General features: G+C 38.1%; 1 protein-coding gene across 1 annotated transcript in view; it reads left to right on the top strand.

The window, feature by feature from the left end:
- Window positions 1-21,655, top strand: part of LOC309627512 (uncharacterized protein) — a 254,459-nt gene that overhangs the window by 205,659 nt on the left and 27,145 nt on the right. Inside the window, exon 4 of the mRNA XM_082389550.1 lies at window positions 5,491-6,693. Within this exon, the coding sequence (XP_082245676.1) occupies window positions 5,491-5,521 (31 nt within the window). The 3' untranslated portion in view covers window positions 5,522-6,693. The remainder of the gene's footprint in view (window positions 1-5,490; window positions 6,694-21,655) is intronic.

Raw genomic sequence — 21,655 nt, forward strand, 5'->3', positions numbered from 1 at the left:
TGTTTTCATTGTCATTTGTCTCTAGGTATTTTTTGATTTCCTCTTTGATTTCTTCAGTGATTTCTTGGTTATTAAGTAGTGTATTGTTTAGCCTCCGTGTGTTTGTATTTTTTTACAGATTTTTTCCTGTAGTTGATATCTAGTCTCATAGCATTGTGGTCAGAAAAGATGCTGGATATGATTTCAATTTTCTTAAATTTATTGTGGCTTGATTTGTGACCCAAGATGTGATGTATCCTGGAGAATGTTCCATGCACACTTGAGAAGAAAGTGTATTCTGTTGTTTTTAGATGGAATGCCCTATAAATATCAATTAAATCTATCTGGTCTATTGTGTCATTTAAAGCTTCTGTTTCCTTATTTATTTTCATTTTGGATGATCTGTCCATTGGTGTAAGTGAAGTGTTTAAGTCCCCCACTATTATTGTGTTACTGTTGATTTCCTCTTTTATATCTGTTAAGAGTTGCCTTATGTATTGAGGTGCTCCTATGCTGGGAGTATATATATTCATAATTGTTATATCTTCTTCTTGGATTTATCTCTTGATCATTATTTAATGTCCTTCTTTGTCTCTTGTAACATTCTTTATTTTAAAGTCTATTTTTTCTGATATGAGTATTGCTACTCCAGCTTTCTTTTGATTTCCATTTGCATGGAATATCTTTTTCCATCCCCTCACTTTCAGTCTATATGCGTCCCTAGGTCTGAAGTGGGTCTCTTGTAGACAGCGTATAGATGGGTCTTGTTTTTGTATCCATTCAGCAAGCCTGTGTCTTTCGGTTGGAGCATTTAATTCATTCACATTTAAGGTATTTATAGATATGTATGTTCCTATGATCATTTTCTTAATTGTTTTGGGTTTGCTTTTGTAGGTCCTTTTCTTCTTTTGTGTTTCCCACTTAGAGAATTTCCTTTAGCATTTGTTGTAGAGCTGGTTTGGTGGTGCTGAATTCTCTTAGCTTTTGCTTGTCTCTAAAGCTTTTGATTTCTCCATCGAGTTTGAATGAGATCCTTGCCAGGTAGAGTAATCTTGGTTGCAGTTTCTTCCCTTTCATCACTTTAAGTATATCATGCCACTCCCTTCTGGCTTGTAGAGTTTCTGTTGAGAAATCAGCTGTTAACCTTATGGGAGTTCCCTTGTATATTATTTGTCATTTATCCCTTGCTGCTTTCAATTGTTTTTCTTTGTCTTTAATTTTTGCCAGTTTGATTACTATGTGTCTCGGCATGTTTCTCTTTGGGTTTATCCTGTATGGGACTCTCTGTGCTTCCTGGACTTGGGTGTCTATTTCTTTTCCCATGTTGGGGAAGTGTTCGACTATAATCTCTTCAAATATTTTCTCGGGTCCTTTCTCTCTCTCTTCTCCTTCTGGGACCCCTATAATGCGAATGTTGTTGCATTTAATGTTGTCCCAGAGGTCTCTTAGGCTGTCTTCATTTCTTTTCATTCTTTTTTCTTTATTCTATTCCACAGCAGTGAATTCCACCATTCTGTCTTCCAGGTCACTTATCCATTCTTCTGCCTCAGTTATTCTGCTATTGATTCTTTATAGAGAATTTTTAATTTCATTTATTGTGTTGTTCATCTCTGTTTGTTTGCTCTTTAGTTCTTCTAGGTCCTTGTTAAATGTTTCTTGTATTTTCTCCATTCTGTTTCCAAGATTTTGGATCATCTTTACTATCATTACTCTGAATTCTTTTTCAGGTAGGTTGCTTATTTCATCTTTTTTTATTTGGTCTTGTAGGTTTTTACCTTGCTCCTTTGTCTGTAACATATTTTTTTGTTGTTTCTTTTCTTTTCATTTCTTTTTTTTTTTTTTTTATGGGTAGGGCTGTATTCTTGTCTTACTGGTTGTTTGGCCTGAGGTGTCTAGCACTGGAGTTTGCAGGCAGTTGGATAGAGCCAGGTCTTGGTGCCTAGATGAGGACCTCTGGGAGGCCTCACTCTGATCAATATTCCTCAGGGTCTGAGGTTCTCTGTTAGTCCAGCAGTTTGGACTCTGTGCTCCCTCCACAGGAGCTTAGGTCCAACCCCTGGTCTGGGGACCAAGATCCCGCAAGCCATGCGGCATGGCAAAAGAAAAGAAAAACATGGGCAGTATAATAACAAAGAATAAAAAATAAAATAAAACTAGAAAGATAAAAAATATATTAGGAAAAATAAAAAATATAATTGAAACAAGTGCAACAAAGTAAAACAAAACCACAACATAAAAAAGAAAGAAGAAGAAGAAAAAGGAACAAAAGGAGCAGAACAATAACAATGTATAAAGAATAAAATAAAATTAGAAAAATAAAAGATGTATTAGAAAAAATAAAAGTATAAATGAACCAACAACAACAAAGTAAAACAGAACCCCCCCTCCCCAACCTAAAAGAGGAAAAAAAAGAAAAAGAAAAACGGCCGGAAAAGGCCTTGGCTATGAGGAGGCAGAGCCTAGGCAAGCAGGTGGAACTTAGGCAGGGGCCAGGTTTAAGGTGGGGCAGGGCCTAGGCTCAGGACCCATGCAGCTGGAAAAGGCCTTGGGGGTGGGGCCTATGCTGGACGATGTTCAAGTGTCGGGAGGGGCTTGGGCTTAGGACCTACATGGAAGGAGAAAGGCAGCACATCCAGAGGCAGGCCTCTGGAGTGTGGAGTTCTGGATTTTGGAGGTAAGGCCCTGGGTGAGGTTGTTTGGGTGGGGTTTAGGCCCAGTGCATTTGAAGGGGGTCTCAGAGGGGGTCTCCGAGTGCGGCATGTAGAAATAGGGCACTGGGAGTGGGTCTAGGGATGGGGCTTGGACTCTGCGGAGCAGGATGGAGGCTCTGAGGGCAGAGGATTAGGCCCAGAATCCCAACAAGCTCCCCAGTGCCCAAGTGGGCAGGGAAAGTGCTGGCTGTGCTCCCTCTGTTCCTCCACTCCCCCCACAGGTTCTCCTCTGTTGCAGCTGGATCCCTAACTGTAGGTGGGTCTTGCCAGGTGTAGGAACTCCTCTCCTCCCTCAGACACCCCTTAAGCATGCCAGTCCCATAGGTCTCACCTTTACTTTTACTCCCCATTCCCTCCCTCCCACTCCCTCAGACCCGTGCAGCTGGAGGGGGCCTTGTTGGGCAGAAGATCAGGCCCAGGATCTCAGCAGGCTCCCAGGGGCCCAAGTGGGCAGGGGAAATACTGGCCATGCATCCTTTGGATGCTCTTCCCTCCCAATGGTTCCCCCCTTTTCCCCTCCAGTTGTGGGATCACTCCCCCTCCCCCAGCTGCTCCTGAGGAATGCCGGTCCTGTCCCACCTCCACTCCTCCTTCCCCCTCACTACCCACCGCATCCTACCCGGTCGCTGGGGGTTCCTCCTGTCCCCTTAGGTGTCCATGGTCCACCACCAGTGCCTAGTAGATCCCCTAGTTGTGTGGAGATGTGAATTCCACCTTCTCTTAGTCCACCATCTTTACTCTGCCCCCCAGTTATTCTTCAAGACAGTGTGAAACTATAATTCAGTCACTTGCTAGTTGAAAACTTAGTTTTGAGTCAAATTCCCAGGAGGCATCATAGTTGCCTACTATGTGATTAAAGGTCATGAGTACAGCAGCAGAGGTTACCAATGAGAAATGTCCATCAAAGAACACAATTTTGTCCCTTGACATCATGATGTTGCATAGTGCATCATAATGCCTCCTGGAGAATTTGGCCATTTGCTTTTGTTGACTCAGTCCCCACCTCTTATATGGCTGGAGCTGCTGCTGCTGCTGCTCTGAGATTTAGCTGCTACCACCACCTGCTGTGTGGCTTGGACAATCTCTGCCTCTGTTCCCTTTCTGTGGTAACTTTCTTGCAAATGAGTATAATACTATGAGGCATATTGTATATATTACAAATAATATGAGTATATAATTTTACATTATATTATAACAATTATTATATTATCATTATTAAATGAGTCATACTGGTTCTCATGCTTAGCCATCTTCACCCCTGGAACATGGCCCATGGAAACTATTCAGATCTCCTCCATGCCTCTAGGGAGATCCAGAAAAGGATGGTAGAGTCTGCCTCAAGAAATCCTTGTGCTCAGTCAGGTTATGATCCCATGCCCACCATCTTGTCCTTGATATGTGGAGTGGAACCATCATTGGCTGTACCACTATCAATGGCCCCAGGAAGGAAAAGGGAACACCTATCTTTTCAGTTTTAAAATTTCCAATCTGCAAAGGGGGTTTCCTCTTATCCCCATGTACTCAGCACATTATACTCCTTTCTTCTTCTCTGTCATGTTATTAGTTGCCCAAAAAGGAAGGTGTAAGTACTTTTATTTGCAGTGCCAAATGTTACTTGCTTGATGATATTATTTATTGAGCTCTTATGATAAATAAGACTTATAAAACTATATGAAAGGCCTCTAACTCTTCATGATTTCTGAGTTTGTGCATTTTAAAAGTTCAATGGTCCATACCAAATATCAAAATGGTGGGAAAGCCCATGCAAATGTTAACTTGTAAAGAAATTTAATGTCTATGAGACCACATTAAGAAAAATTAATACTATGTGAATTTAGGGGCTTAATTGTGCCTGGATTAGTTAACTAGGTAATTCACATAAGAATATGCTTTTTATAATAGCTCTCTGTATGTTAACAAAGGATCTGTTCATAAGATGATCAAACCATTCATTGGGAAGTGTTAATTAACTTCAGAAATGGAAACTTGCAATTGCTAAAGTACCTTCGCATTTTCTTCTTTATTTATTTTTTAAATAAATTTTATTTATTTATTTATTTGTTTGTTTGTTTGTTTATTTTTGGCTGTGTTGGGTCTTCATTGCTGCACACAGGCTTTCCCTAGTTGCAGCGAGCAGGACCTACTCTTCGTTACGGTGTGTGGGTTTCTCATTGCAGCGGCTTCTTTTGTTGCGGAGCATGGACTCTAAGCACATGGGCTTCAATAGTTGTGGCACGTGAGCTCAGTAGTTGTGGCAAGCACGTCCTAGAGCACAGGCTCAATACTTGTGGTTCATGGGCTTTGTTGTTCCGCAGCCTGTGGGAACTTCCCAGACCAGTGCTCGAACCTGTGTCCCCTGCATTGGCTGGTGGATTCTTAACCACTGTGCCACCAGGGAAGTCCCCTCATTTTTTCCTTTAGAGAAGTGGCATAATACACCATTTGCTGAACCTTCTTTCACCTTGAAAATTGAATTGTTTTTCAACATTTGTGTTTTAATTTTCACATTCTTTGAAAAGAAAATATAAATATAATTAAATATTTTTTAACACATCTATCATGAAATAATTACACAATTGCCTCCTTGACTTCCTACAAGGAACTCTGGTAATTCTTTGCACCTCTATCTACTTGTAAATCTCACTGAAAAATAATTTAATTCATGGAGCTCATTTGTTATGACCAAGATGCAGCTTCTGATGTGTAGAGTCCCAAAAGTCTAATAGCTTAAATAAATAGATAATTATTCTTTTTTATGTAACAGTGCATCCAGTTTCACTTCTGCTTTCTTCCCTCCTAGGTGGGTTGTTTGTGGTCAGATGCCTTGGTGAACCGGTCGTTTCAAACCCAGCTGAATGCAATTGCCTTTTTAAGACAGAATGACAGGTAAAGTCCTTCCTTTATTGTTCTTACTGCTGGAGCAGTAGTTGAGGATTCAAAAAGACCCAATAAACAACATCTGTCTCCTCTATTCAAGCTCTGAACCTATTAAAAATAAAACAAAAAGGAAGAGAGATAAGCAATCAAAATATCACTTTTATCTAATAAAGGTGATATTGGAGATAGTGGCTTATATCTCCAAGTGGGATCATTACACTGAACTCAAAAATTATAGACTAACCTATTCAATTATGCAAAAATTAGGAAATTTAAGAAGTGGGGGAAAAGAGTTTGCTCCCTAACACAGAAAAGTTAAGGAGTTGAGAAGGATTCATATCCTTGGCCAAGAAAGATTAAAAGGGATTAGATGTTTATAAAATGAATCCTTAAAAATAAAAGAGTAACTTTGAAGCACACGAAGAAATTTCTTTTTTATCATCTCACAAGGATGTCAAATTCTGCAGACCTAGGATTGTGACAAGAAGAAATGTAAAGCTTTTGATGATGCTGACTAGTCTGTCATTTTTGAGCTGTTACTTCTAAGGATTTTCAGACATTTCTAATTTTTAGGAACTCTGTACATGTCATCTAGATTTTGAATTAGTTGATATAATATTGCATATAATTTTAGGTGAGTTATTTAAAATAATCTTTTAAAATTTCTATGTGGGTGTGTATATATATATACGACCAAGTGTATGGTGTATTTATTAGAGAATGTGATCTGTACAATCTTTTAGATTTGGATATTAAAATTTACATAATTTTTATAATAAATTTGCTTATTTGTGTTAAGTAATTTAAAAAATTGTGTTGGTAATTAGAAACACTTGCCTATCTCAATATTCCTTATTTGGTGTTTCTCTGTGTCTTATTTGATCAGACCTTCTCTCTCTCTCTCTCTCTCTCTTTGACTTTTCAGAAATTCAACTCATGGTATTATTATGTCCTATTTTCTTTTTCAGCTTTTATATTTTTCTATTTTAATAGTTCATGTGTTTATCTTTAGTTTCCATTTTTGTTATTTACTCTCGTATTCATTTACTACGTTGAATTGAATAGTTTAATCATTTATTCTGTCTTTCCAGTTTTCTAATAAATGCCTCTAAGACCATCTCAACAAGTTAGTATTTAGTGTTGTCTTCTTATTTGATGTCGTGTTCTATAATTTCAGTTTGATTTTCTATTAAAAGTAATTTTAGCTTATTATTTGATACCTTGCTAAACTATCGAATCAAAACAGAATTCACAGGCAAGGATTCTGAAAAAAAATTGGGGGGTATCTTTTCTGAAAAGTAGTTTGAAAATAAACTCTCGGAAAACAAGTAATAAAGCAACAAATAGATGCTATGGAATCTCAGAGACAGAGAGCCCAAATTATAGAAGAGTAATAGAAAATCTCAGAATAGCCACTGCTCAGCCTCTCTGGAGGCCAATGATCCAGGGGGGAACAAGCCTATGATGAGAAATGTAGTGTTTATGGCTTGTGCAGAAGTACTGCATAAATCTTGTTATATATATAGGATTGTTTATGCTCTTTTCATGTTCTTTTAATGTTACCACCACATTCAAAAACAACTTTATACTCTTCAAACTGGTCTTGCATGCTCCATTCCTCCGGCATGCCAAGCTGTTTCCAAGCCTCATAATTTCCCCACCAACATGCTGTTACCTCTTCACTATTCTAGGTATAGGAGAGACTGTGATAAACAAAACTTACAAAGTCATTCCTCCCAAGGAGATTATTATATTCTAGAAGGAGAGAAAGCCAAGTTATTAAACATAAAAATGATCAAGATTGTCTCAATTGTTTCAGAGAGTAATGAAACACATTCAAAAAAATTTAGAGGGTGATATGAAAGTAATCAGAACAGGTCCCTCTGGGGAGGTAAAGTGAGACCAGAAGGAAAGAAGAGTCTGATCTTGCAACTTCCTGAGGGCAGACTGTTCCAAGCAGAGGGTTAAGTAGCATAAGAGCAAGTACAAAGTCCCTAAGGCAGAAAACCTCTCTGCCTGTACAGGGAAATGAAAAGGAGCCAGGGTTGCTGAAGTATAACTGGTAATGGGGTAGAGCAGTAGGGGATGAGATTGAAGAGGCAGGCACAGGCAACTGCTGAATATTTGAAACAATCTCATAATAAGGACAATGCAAAAGTAAACAACAATGAGATACCAATTTTCATCCTCAAACTAGCAACAGATTGAAAAAGCTTGATATGTTGAAAAAGAGGATTGCTTATAACTACTTGTTGTGATACAAATTGGTATAACTACTTCGGAGAGTGCATTTCAAAATGTCCATCTTGTATGATCCAGTACTTCTCCTCCTGAATACATACTCCAGAGAAATGATCTCATGTATGCACCAGGTTTTTCATAGCATTGCCATTGTGAATAGCAAAATAATAACAACAACAGAATAGAATGGAAACAACTTAAGAGTACATCACTGGGAGGATAAATGATGGACGGACAACTATACAGCAGTGGAAATGAATAAATAAGAGCTATGGTAGTCTCCTGGATAAAACTCACATACAGTGTTGATGGGACAGAAAAGCTACAGAATAATACATACAGTGCAATTCCATTTATGTACATTTTTAGCTTTTCATTAATAAATAATTATAGACTCCCAAGAAGTTTCAAAAAAGTACTCTGAGATCCAATGTACCCATTACTTGCCTTTTCTCAATGTTATTAAAACTAGAAAATTGACATTGGCCTAATACAACTAGACTGCAAACCTGACTCAGATTTCGCAAGTTTTTATATGCACTCATTTAAAAAATATGTATATGGTTTTATATGTATAAGTTCTATGAATTTTTATCACTTGTATAGATTTGTATAACCACCACCGCAGGTGAGACATAGGATTATTCTTTCACTACATAAGAAATCCCTTATACTACCTCTTAGTAGTCACACCTTTCCTTTAACACTAACACTAATCTATTCTCTATCTCTATAATTTTTTCTTTTTGGAGGTTGTTATATAAATGGAATCATAGTGTATTCAACCTTTTGAGGGTGGATTTTTTTTTTTAATACAGCATGATGCTCTTGAGATCTATTCATGCAATAATGTGTTTCTTTTTATTGTTGAGCAGTATTCCCTTGTGTGATATACCAGAGTTTGCTTAACCATTCACCCATTGAAGGACATTTGGAGTGTTTCCAGTCTTGGGCTCTTACAAATAGAGCTGCTATGAATATTTGTGTATATGCTATAGTGTGAACATATGTTTTCAATTCTCTTGGATAAGTACCCCAGAGTGGCATTACTTGGTCATGTGGTAAATGTATGTTTAACTTCAAAGGAAAGTACCAAACTGTTTTTCAGAGTAGCTGTACTATTTTCCATTCCCTCTAGCAGTGTATGAGAGATTCAGTTTCTCCACATGGTCTCCAGCTTTTGATATTGTCGTTATTATTTTAGACATTTAAATAGATTTTTAGTGGTATCTCACCAGAGTTTTATTTTGCATTTCTCCAATGACAAGTGATGTTGAGCATCTTTTCACATGCTTACTTACCATTCATATATCTTCTTTTATAAAGTGTCTGTTCAAGCCTTTTTTCCCCATTTTTAATGGATTGCATTTTTTTACTATCAAGTTTAGAGTGTATATATATATATATATAATATATATACATAATATATATTATATATATTATATAGAGAGAGAGTAGAAGTACTTTGTCAGGTATGTGATTCACAAATAGGTTTTCTCATTCACTGACTTGTATTTTTATTCTGTTAACAAGCTTTTTCACAGAGAAAACATTTTAAATTTTGATTAAGTCTAATTTATCCACTTTTATTTTTTACATCTCTCATACATCATTATGTCTAAGAATTCTTTGCCCAACCCTAGGTCACAGAGACTCTCTTTTACATTCTCTTCTAAAAGATTTATAGCTTCACATTTTACTTTTAGATCTGTGATTCCTTTTGAGTTTTTTTTTTTTTGGTAGAAAGTATCAGGTTTAGTTTGAGGTTTCTTTTTCCTTTGATGTCCAATTGTTCCACCACCGTTTGTTGAAAAGACTATCTTTCCTCCATTGAGTTGCCTCTGCACTTTTGTCAAAAATCAATGGAGAAGAGTTTTGTGGATCTATTTCTGGGTTCTTTACACTGTTCCATTGTCTATTGTTCACCCCTCTATCAATATCACAGTGTTTTAATTATGACAGTTACATTCTAAGTCTTAAAATTGGATAATGTGACTCCATCCACTTTGCTCTTCCACTTCAAAATGATTTAAGCTATTCTTTGCCTTTCTGTGTAAAATTTAAAATAAGCTTTGCCTACAGTTATAAAACTTTTGGTAGGATTTTGGTAAGAATTGTGTTAAATCTATAGATCAACTTGGTTAGAATTTATATCTTTATGATGTTAACTCTTTCAATCCATTTAGGTTATATGTCTTTCCATTTAGTTAGATCTTTGCTTTTTCTCATCAGGATTTTATAGTTTTTCTAGATATATATCTCATTTGTGTTTTGTTAGACTTATACCTAAGTATATCAGTTTTTTAGAGTGATTATAAATGGTTTCTTGAATTTTGGTTTTTGATAGATTACTGAAAGTATAAGGAAATAATGATTGAGTTTTGTGTGTTTACCTGTATCCTATGACATATTACTGAATAGGATAATATATAGAATTAGTCAATTCTAAAATTAATCTGGAAATATAACTTAAATCAAGACAAAGAAGCAATTGTTTCATTGGATATTAAGACACAATGTACAAAATGGTAGTACTTAACACAATATGATATTAGCATAAGAACTGACAAATAAACCAATGGGCTTATTATCTTCTCTCTATTCTGGATAGAGACTACACAGACTCATGTATATATTCCACAGACTTCATGTTTATATTTCATGTGGGAACCATAATTTCAAATTACTGATGAATAAATGGACTTGTCAATAAGTAATTTTAGAAATGTTTTAAAATTATCGTTTAAAAATGATTTTAGAAAAGTTGATTTATATTAAAAATTAACTTAGAATGGATCTTCACACAAATAAAAAATAAATGCCAGATTCTGTATCTTAGAGTGGAAAATAAACATAAGAATTAGAACAAAAGTATTAGAAAAAAAAGAAAAATAGAAGGTAACTTTTAAAAATAATTTTGGAATTGGAAACCTTCACAAAGACATAAAACTCAGAAGACATAAAGGAAAGTATTGGTAAGTGTTACCTATTAAAAATTTAGAAACTTCTGTTTTACAAAAGCCAACAAACAGAAAATTAAGAAATAAGTGACATCCTGAGAAAAAAACTATTTAAAATAACATAAAATTAATATACAAAATATGTAAGTTAATACTTATAAACTAAAAAAGGGGAAAAGATATATGAACAACTTACCAAAAATAAATACACAATGACCTATATGAATTTTTATTAGTAATCAATAAAATTATACATTATTTTACTCTTAGTTTATCAAAAAGATTTAGAGAACTGGCATTCCCTAGTAATTATGTTAGGGGGAGGGTAAGGGTATTCTCCAGAACTACTATGGGAATGTACATTACACAGCTCTCATAGAAGAGGCAATATTAAAAAAGGGGGAGGGGGAGAATATGACTCTCTTAACAGAAATCAAGAAAATTAAAGAAAACAAATACAATTAAAATGGCAGAAATAAATTTAAAATGTGAGTATAATAAAATTTAATGGGTTAAATGACCATTTTAAAGGACAAAGACTTTTTAAACTATCTTTTAGCTTAAAGAGGGAACATTATTTTCATTAGAACTTTGAGCCCATTGTTGCTGCTTTTCTTTATATACCTAGTGATTTTGAGTTTATGTTTATATTTAAGAAGAAGGTCTAAGTAGCTACTGCGGGTTTTCTTTTCATTTTTTCCTATAAAGTCTCACATGTGAGTAGAAGCTTTGGGTGGAAAGGAGACATCAAGGCAAAACAAATTTTTAGGATCACTGCATAGAAGAAAGGCTTTGGGGTTACTGGGCTCTTAATAAAGGTTGAGGAAGCAATTATTTTTGGCCAATACCCACATAAGAAAACTTAGCTTTTCCCATATGGTTTATCCAATCTCTTCAGACAACAAACCCCGCTACATAACTATGGGAAACCATCAGTCTATCCCCTGTTTTCATCTTCTCTTCTCATTCTTATCTTCCACTGTCCTTGTTGACCTTGAGCCATGGATTTTCTGGGACCCTATGAGAAGATCAGCTCTCAGCTCCACTGTAACCTCCTAACAGCATATCCTGGATTGTAACTATATCTAAATATCCATCCATTAACTCCATCTTTTTTTTATTTGGTAATTTGCTGAAATCTCTTCACTGTCATCAGTAGTGACCCCTCATAATCCAGTCCCTTGTTTTCTGATATGAATGTATTCCTTTATGTATTTCTTGAGCTTTATTTCAGTGAAGTCTCAGGAGAGATAGAAGGTAAATGTAGGAATTGAGCCCCCTATCTTGAACCAGACAATCCTTGACTATTGACTGAATGAATGAATGCTCAGTTTCTCAAAAGAATGCATTGAGCAAATGAGTAAAACTTAGACAGAACTGGGAAATAAATAAAATATCCCAATAAAGACTTTATTCAATTTAGACAAAATCAGAACAAGCTTTTTCAGGTTATGATAAATTCAATTCAAGAGATGTTTTTCAAAATGTTTGAAGCACTTCGTTCTTTACTTTGAGCAGGCACTCAATCCATGAGGTGGAATGAAACTGAACACATTCTACTTTTGCCATACAGTGTTCCCAGAGTAATTTTTGTCCCAGTGATCAGTAACTACCCCAGTGGATTCCACCAAGAAAAACATTTTTGCAATAATCTGGCGAAATGCCACCTGTTCCTTTCTGATCGAGTCTCTTGCTCACTCTTTATTCATGGGATCTCAAAGGCATTTGGAATAGATGCAGATTCTAGGCTTACATCTTCTGTTCTCTCTTTCACAAGCCCTACAATCTGGCCATGCTTCACCCAATTCTCTATTCTTGAGCTTTCTCACCCCTCCCTGGAATGCATTCCTTTATTCTGATCCATGATCAACACAAACTGACATGGTTGTCCTGCTTACAAAGGTATTTCTAATGACTATGCCCTCCCCATATTGGACACTTTTGACTAATATACTCTGTGTCAGTTGGATTTTCTCTCCTGAGAATTTGAACAGAGGAGCAGAGATGTCTAGTTCCCAAATGCAGCTGAAAACTAGTTATTTCTAGGTTACATCTTAGAAAGAAACGTTATGTGCTTCTGTTGTTGGCATCTCCACACAGGGCCTGGTTCCTGGCTCTCCTCAAGCTTGATATTCAAATTCCTCCTTTGTGCATCTTTCCAACAAATTATCCCTTTTCCTTAAGAGAATCGAATTGTTATTTTCTTTGCTTTCTGGTACATGCAACCAAGCAGTTTTAACCTACCTTAAACTCCATCTCCTTAGGTGTATCCTTGCCTGCCATTTAAGTCTAAGTTCAAAGTCTTTCTCTGCAGGGAAACTTCATGGCCTCACACAAGCAGAAGACTTCTCCATACTTAAATCTCACAGTCCTTTGCCTACACCTTTCTTGGGAATAACACCGCGTATGAGATCAGTAGTTCATTTAAGACATGATTTGAGTTTTATTTTTCCCCATAACACCTCATATGATACCTGCACACAGCAAAAGCTCGATAAACAATAGTTTGGCTTATTAACTCTCATTTTAGAAAAGAGCTTCCCCACCTAGGCAAGAGGTACTGAGAGTGACATTTGTTCAGAAGCCGTTTTATCAATAGCAACTACCTTCTTAAGTGTATTCTTGTACTTAAGAAGAATACTATTCTCTTAACCATGATGAAAAGTAGATAATATTGTGCCCACTTTCCAGATAAAAAAAAGAAGGTTCAGAGAGGTGAAATAATTGGTCCAAGGTTTCACACAGATTCAGAAGTGGACCTGAACTTGATCTCAGTTCTGTCTACAAAACTTGTTTTCTGATTTTGACATGGCTCATGAGTTGCCTTACAAGAAGTTGGTTCTGTCCCAACCACAACTGCAATTCCTGGTCATTCAAATGAGGAAGAGGGCTGGGAGCTAGTGAAGGGGGCAATTCCTTGTATGGTCTGCCAGCACTCATTCCCTGAGCTCTGAAACCAAGCAACAAAGTACTCATGAACAGCAATCTATTTCTGATGAAAGAATAGGTACAATCTGTTTTGTTAGCCCTCATTTTTCCACAATGAAGTAAGCCATTATTGCAAAATAGAAGATGTTTTGAAAGGGGTCACTGACAAAATGTCCCAGAGGGATTAAACAAATAATGAAAGAAAATATTTTAAATTATTCAACACTGAGAAATAAGAAGAAGCAGTGTTTATTTTTTAGGCATGGGCCAGTATCAGAATTAGTATGAGCACCCATAGGCATATGTATGTTTGTGGGTCTGTAGACTTGAGATACTGAGTGAATTACATTTTCAAACCATTCATCAGAGGAAAATATTTTTGTCCCCATTTTAGAGATTAAGATACTGAGATTCAGAAAAAAATGCCTTGCCCCTCTTCCTACAGAGAGTGGCTGAGTCAGAATACACACTTAAGTCCTGTTTCATTCTCGGGTGCTTTTTCACTGTGTTGCATTGTGTTGGTAGAAATCATGTGATTAAAGAGTAATATTGGAAGTCACAGTCAAGATGTAGGTCAATACTACACAGAGTCTGCTCATGAACAATTCTTTGCAATCCCCAAGTCAGCCCTCTGCTGGGGTTCCACAGGGCTTTCCTGATCCCATTATGGACAACACTTTTTAAAGGATGTGCACAGAGATGAAGACAAGTGGCTTATGAAAGTTGCTAATAGGACAAAAAGAGGGAGGGATCTTAGTTCATATGATCAACGAAAGAAATGAGGTGAAAGTAATCTCCAGAGGCATGAATGCTCTGAAAAAAATAGTAAAGGTGAAATTGCTCATGAGAAAAGGTTAAAAATTGCATTTCATAACTGCAAGAAGGAGTGCAGAGGCCTGACCAGGCAACTATTCACTGAGAAATGACTGAGGATTTAGCTGAGTGGCAAGCCTTGTGTACACCAGTAGAAGTGGTGGATTGAAAGTGCAAAGTCTGACTGTTACAACCCCTCATTTCTTCACTGTGGACAATCCCAGGTGGAATATTCCATTCTTGTGCTCCTTTTGGAAAAATATGGACAAACCAGACACTTGAGAGATTCTTTGGTTGCTCATTTGCACATTCTGCTCCCTCTGATTGAAATGTATTTTCCCTGGTGCCACCGAATGAAGTCATCTGGCTCTTCAAGTCTCCCTTCAAATATTTCCTCCCCTGTGGCAGTGTCTTCCTTGTCACCTCCAGGCAGAAGCTGCCTCCATGGTGGGTGAGCAGTGAAGAATTCAGAATGGAGGTGGGTGGTGGGAGGGAAAGGGGGCACTAGGTAGGGGACAAGCTCGGCCTCAGAGTGTGGGCTCTGATTAGTTGCTTGAACTCTGGTCTGCCAAGATCCATTGCCAAGTCAGCTGTATTTGGGAGAGAGTAGAGAAGCAGCAGAGTATGGGTAGCAATGGGCTGTTGGTTCAGGGAGCCCACAGCTTCCTTGGGGCCTGGGTCTCAGTGGGTCCAAGGTTGTCAGGCAGCTGGAGCAGGAGTTCAAATGCCATGAGATGCCTATAGTCCAGCCCTGGCTGCTCCAACCCCAGGTCAAGGCCTAGGACGTAGACCTTGCTGTGCTCTTCCAGGGACCTGGATGAGGAGCTAGGGTGCTGGGAGTTTCCTGGGTCCTCCACCTTAAGACACCAAGCTCTGGTTCTAGAAGGGCACTCTCCTAGAGTGGGGAGTCTGGAAGTGGCCAGGTGGGTATGGGTAAAGGCAGTTTCTCTCTGGAAAGGAATTTTCCATGAGTGGAAGATTTCTAGGCTCAGGGTGGGCTGTATGTTAGTCTCGAGAGAATCCCTCACCATTCCCTCTGCCAAGCCCTCAAAGAACTGAGGCAAAGTCATTCCCGGCCACAGACCCCTTCTTGGACATTTTAGCATCTATCTGATTTTTAGCCTCACCCAGGGAGACTTTCTATCTTGAAGTCCCATCCCAACAACTATTGCTGTTTGTCTGCCAGCTGGGTCTAGCGTCAAGGGGAAGGGGGGGTTTATACTCATTGAAGATTACTGATCCTACCGGAAACCAACCTGTTTACTGTACTGGTGTAAATATCATGTACTTTATATCCTGTATATTGGTTTCTTTTAAATAAAGTGAAATGTCTTAGAATTGAAAAAAAAAAAAAAAAAAAAGAAGAAGGCACCTCCATGGAAGGAATGACCACAGACGGAATTTGTGTGGGTGTGTCTCCCCACTGGGCTGGGAGTCGTGGCTGATGGATTTCCCAATGCAAGTCTCTTGACACGTGACACTATAAGACGCTCCCCAAGCATTACTGGTCATTATCATTATGTAACTTCAGCTCATGCATGAAGCAAAATATTTTCTGAAGATTTAATTAATACCCAGTATGTCAATGAGCCAGCAATGGAGGCTCAAGATTTTGTTTATGCCTTGGGCTTTTAAACCTCTCTTTATCCATGTCATGTAATAAAAGGGAATGTTCTCTTGGTGGGCTACAATATTCCAGTTCAGATCAATGCAATCTGAGCTGTGTCAAAAAGTATATTGTGAAATATTGGATTTCACAGAAAGACAGAAGTTCAATTTATTTTTTCAGCTGGAGTGCTCATCTAATCAGAAGAATAGACCCACCGCAGATTTTTCTTTAGACATGATACCTAAGGAAGATGAAAGTGCAATTACATTCTGCTGTTGTGTGGCAGTTTGAAAGGAGTTATAGCAGGAGTTTGAGACAGAGAACTTGGAGACAATGATGTCTCACAAACAATGAGTTGTGGAACATGGAGCTAGTGAGAGGGATGTGTATTTTTAAAATGATCAAAAGCAACAGTAGGCTTGGGAGTCATTTCAAGTATCCATCAGGCATCAGTCAAACTGTAATTCTCTGTCTGTCTGTTGGGAGCCAGTGAACTTACTGAGAAAACACTTTCAACTCGACTGAACATAATTGCATCCTGAAAATAGATTCTGATGAGTGAATTGAGACTACTCCCTTCTAGCCTTTTAGAGTTTTTTTCTGTCTTGTTTTGTTCTGTTTTGTTTTTAGGATTTACAAACCATTTTCCCACACACTGTCTCAAGCACTGTTCTGAGCACTGTGCCAGGTGCTGGCGATGCCATGTAGAGCAAAAGCAGATGTGATTGATGCCCTGGAGAAGGCGATAGTACAGTGGGACAAATAGACATTAAGCAAATAATCACACACGCAAGCATGACATTGAAATTATTTTTATTACACCAGTATTTTAAAAATTAAGTCCCCTAGAAGTGCTTCCGAAGCACCTGTAGGATTGAAGGGGCTCAAAGGAAAGGTTCTGGTCCCCATTTCTCTTTCAATCAGCAGCACTCAGATTTTGTTTGATGTACTGCTGCTTGTAATAAGCTTTTGCTTGAATAAAATGTTTTGTTGCATACAAAATGTCAAGGACCCCTGAACTCTACACATAGGAGGGTGAGTAATATGCTACATGCTACAAGAACTGTATTTTTCATGGGACGCTGCTGTTTCTAGGCAGAATGCTTTTGTGTTTACCTTCTTGAATGCCACTGTATTGAGCTGGGAGAAGTTTTTGCCTCCCCTCAGGGGGTGGAGTCCCTTCTCTCAGACTCCCAGTGTGATTCCAGCTGGGTGTCAGTGTGGGATGGTCACCTGTCTCACTGACGCCAAACAGACCACCTGTCAGGGTCCCTGCAGCCCTCACTTGGCATCAGATGCCATGTGCCATTTCCACTGTGATGAGGTAGCTGATTTTTTTTTTTAATTTTTTATTGGAGTATAGTTGCTTTACAATGTTGTGTTAGTTTCATGTGTACAGCAAAGTAAGTCAATTATGCGTGTACATATACCTATTCTTTTTTAGATTCTTTTCCCATATAGACCATTACAGAGTATTGAGTAGAGTTCCCTGTGCTACACGGTAGGTCCTTATTAGTTATCTGTTTTATATATAGTAGTGTGTATATGTCAATCGCAGTGTCCCCCAGCCTTCCCCCACAATGACCATAAGTTTTTTTTTCTACATCTGTGACTCTATTTCTGTTTTGCGAATAAGTTCATTTGTACCATTTTTTTAGATTCCACATATAAGCAATATCATACGATATTTGTCTTTTTCTGTATGACTTACTTCACTTCATATGACAATATCTAGGTCCATCCATGTTGCTGCAAATGGCGTTACTTTGTTCATTTTTATGGCTGAGTAGTATTCCACTGTATATATCTACTGCATCTTCCTTATCCATTCCTCTATTGATGGACATTTAGTTTGCTTCCTTGTCTTGGCTATTGTAAATAGTGCTGCAATGAACATTGGGATGCATGACCTTTGCAAGACGAGCCCTCCCTCTTACAAATCTTCATGCAGTCTGATCGCCCTTGCAAATGCCAGCCTTATTGTCTTTGTCTTTGGCTGATCTGACCTTCGGCCTTTACAGGTCTTTCCTGCAGGGTTGGTTGCAGTGGTTAATTACAGAGAAAGGGGGCTAGTCACACTTACTAGGCCCTTGACTTCAGTGTGCCTCCCAGAATTGGCCTGGTCAGTCTGCAGAGAAGGTGCAGTAACTGAAAACAGCAACGTCCTGCACCTTTATCTACTCTCACCCTGATCAGTCCTTGCTACGAGTCCCGCAAACTTCCAAAGCATTCCAAGCAAGAAAATTGAAGACTTGCTAATATGAATCAGTGGCTCTTTGGCACAGGCTTTAACAATAGTAGTCCTCATATATTCAGTGTAATTCATTGAATATATCTTACCTAGACCCTTTGACTATTAGCCTCTTTACCTACAAGATGAGTTATAATCCAGGTTTCACAGTATTGGGAAAATCAGTTAAGGTGATAGATATGGGTTCCCCCTACTTCTCATCATCAACAGCCCTATCCTGGTTATTCTTGCCTTTGACCTCTTTTTACCTCTCCTTGTTACCCTTCTCCTCCTACATCATCACTACATCCCTTCTCTTTGTTTTCAATTGTCCTGAAATCCTTCCATCTTTTTTAAATCTCTAAAAACGTTGCATTTAGAACCTGCATCACATGATTCAATAGTGACTCACAGGCCATTCATTCCTATTGTCACTTAGTTATCATTTATGTATTGAACATCTTCTAAATACAGGGCTTGGGGCCAAGCCTGGGGATACAGCTGGAAGTAACACTGCCTTCAAAGAGTTTACAGTCTTCCAGAAAGGATGGCTTCAAGAATGTAATTTCAATGAATGAAAAATATTTGCTAGGACATTTAGCCAAGGGAATCTACTGCTGTTTATAGGTTGAGATCTGAATGTTTCATTCCACATTAGTTCAGTGCATATAAACTTAGTTCCAGCCGTGTACCAGGGCCTATTCTGGGCACTAGGTAATTCAGCAGAACAAAATTTACTGCTCTCTTAAAGGTTACATTCTATTGCCCACCTGCCTCTGGGGGCATGATGAATAAGAGTAAGGGTAGAATGAATGAGGCTAGAGTTTGGCCAGAGTTCAGAACATGCTGAGTTCTAGTGACAGTCACCAGATGGTTACAGAGCCATATGACTTCATCCCAGGATTCCTTTCAATTAGTTATGCTTTAAGACTATGCATGATTTCAAAACCATTTCTGCATTTGCTCTGAACTTATCATGGAGGATGCTGTCTACTGCACAAGTGAGTAGTGCCCATAGAATAACCACGTGGAAATCCATTTTGAAGTTTGAGGCAGGAAAATTTTGTTTCCTTTCAGCATCTGGGACTTTTCTTCTTAGGCTAATAAAATTTAGTATCTTGGCATGCTTCACTTTTTGCTCTGGCTACCAGAAAGCTCAGGGGCAAATTAGTTACCAGTCTTTATGCTTTAAATATTTGCTTCCCATTTACTTGTTTGTTTTACACTTACATTTTGTTAACATTGCCACATGAATGCTCTTTTTGTGGTAAATTTGTCTTGCCCCCAAATATAGACTCTACTTAGAAAGCTGTCAAGAATGATGACTCAGAATTTTCACAGTAATTTTCACATTCTTTTGCTGTATCTCCAATAACATGTAATGTGGTAATAATGCCAGTGGTTAAGAGGGAACGGATCCCTCTTTCCTCTCACATGAAGCCTTGACATCTTTCTTTGTTTATAACTTTACTTTTATCTCTCTAGCAGCCGAATTTCTTTGTTCATGTTTCCTCCTCTCCCTGATAACTTTGTCTTCCGTATGGCTTTGTCTTCCTATATCCCTCCATCTCTGACTCTTCTTTCTGATGATTCTAGATGGCTTTTACTCATATCACTCACTAATTTGGTCCCTTTGTTTTTTTGTTTTCTTAGATTCCATATATATGTGTGAGCATACAGTATTTGTTTTTCTCTTTCTGACTTACTTCACTCTGTATGACAGACTCTAGGTCCATCCACCTCTCTACAAATAACTCAATTTCATTTCTGTTTATGACTGAGTAATATTCCATGGTATAAATGTGCCACATCTTCTTTATCCATTCATCTGTCATTGGGCACTTAGGTTGCTTCCATGTCCTGGCTATTGTAAATAGAGCTGCAATGAACATTTTGGTACATTAAGTTAATGAATGAGGCATCAGATTGAACTGTCTTTTCATTCCAGTCCATGTGTCATACTTCAGATGTAATGACTATTCTGCCCATGGACCTCATGCCCACTCTGATCTATTGGCTGTGGATAGCTGAGGTCAGGCCACGTGGGACAAAATACAGTAGCTGTTTTTCATCATGTATGAAGAGGGTATCTTTAGAAGGACAAAGGGTGGAGTAGAAACAATGATATCTCCAGTTAAGTGGCTTTCCTGATGCAGACTAGTAACAGGCATATAGAACCTTGATAAACCCACCCAATAGTGTGACGCTCTGGCATGGACTGTGCTCTTTGCCTGGAACTTGGAGTCCTCTTTCTTCCTGTACCTTTTTTTTTCCAGCTTCCTCCCCTGCTGATCTTGTTCTCCTCTGTGTACCAGTCCACTCATCACTGGTCAAGGAAGTTTTCCTTGATGTCGTCCTGTACAGATTCCTTCCACTCTGATCTCAGAGAACCCTGTGCCTTTTTCTATTACAGTCTTTTGCCATTTATTATTAGACTTGTCTTTTTCCTTACTTGGTTTCCCTACTAGGTCTCAACAACACTAACAGAGTTAGCTTCTCATGTCTGTACGTCTAGCCCCTGAAAAAGTGTCTGGCCTGTATTAGGATGCACTGTGAGGTGGGGGCAGGGAACGGAGACTTTCCTTCCTCCATCTCAAGTCAGGAAAAAAACCCTCTTTCTGGAACAGATATTAAATTCATGCTCACATCTCACTCTCCAGAATGAGAATTAAAAGTCCTAGTGCACACATAGAAACCACAACCAACGGTTCCTTTCTATGGATTGGGCTTCCTGGAAATTTCTTCTTTTGCCACTTTTCTCATATCTCATCTAGACCGACATTTTGTGTTAACTTGTCCTACAATTATTACCTTTTTATAGTTCATCATCCTTTCCCTTCTAAGTTTTATGTATAACCCCTATTGACCTCGGTTGAAATCCAGTCCTTGCTCTTTACCTAAAAGTCTCCTGACACAAACTTTGAGGGTATTTGCCTTGGAAGAGTTGGGGACTTAGAATTAGTTGGTATTAGAACCAGCACCACCTCTTTGTAACTAGGTGACAGCAATCATGACACCTAATTTCCTCATCTCTAAAGTAAGAATCACAACCCCTTTTCTGCCCACTTCAAGGACTGCTGAGACTATACAGTGAGATAAGCACAGAAGAGGGTTTTTAAAACTTTGCAAATATTCGTGATGATTATTAGTCAACTTCCTTTTCTCATTCCATTCCATTTCCATTCTTTATGGTTTATTTACAATATCTGACTTCCAGAAAGGATTTGAGGCAATTGTCTCAGCAATATACCTTTTTAAAACTGTGCGAATTCAATTTAATAAATATTGATCTCCTGTTATATTAACT

Source organism: Balaenoptera borealis (genome assembly GCF_965194805.1).
Source record: "Balaenoptera borealis genome assembly, chromosome: 4".
Taxonomy (NCBI): domain Eukaryota; kingdom Metazoa; phylum Chordata; class Mammalia; order Artiodactyla; family Balaenopteridae; genus Balaenoptera; species Balaenoptera borealis.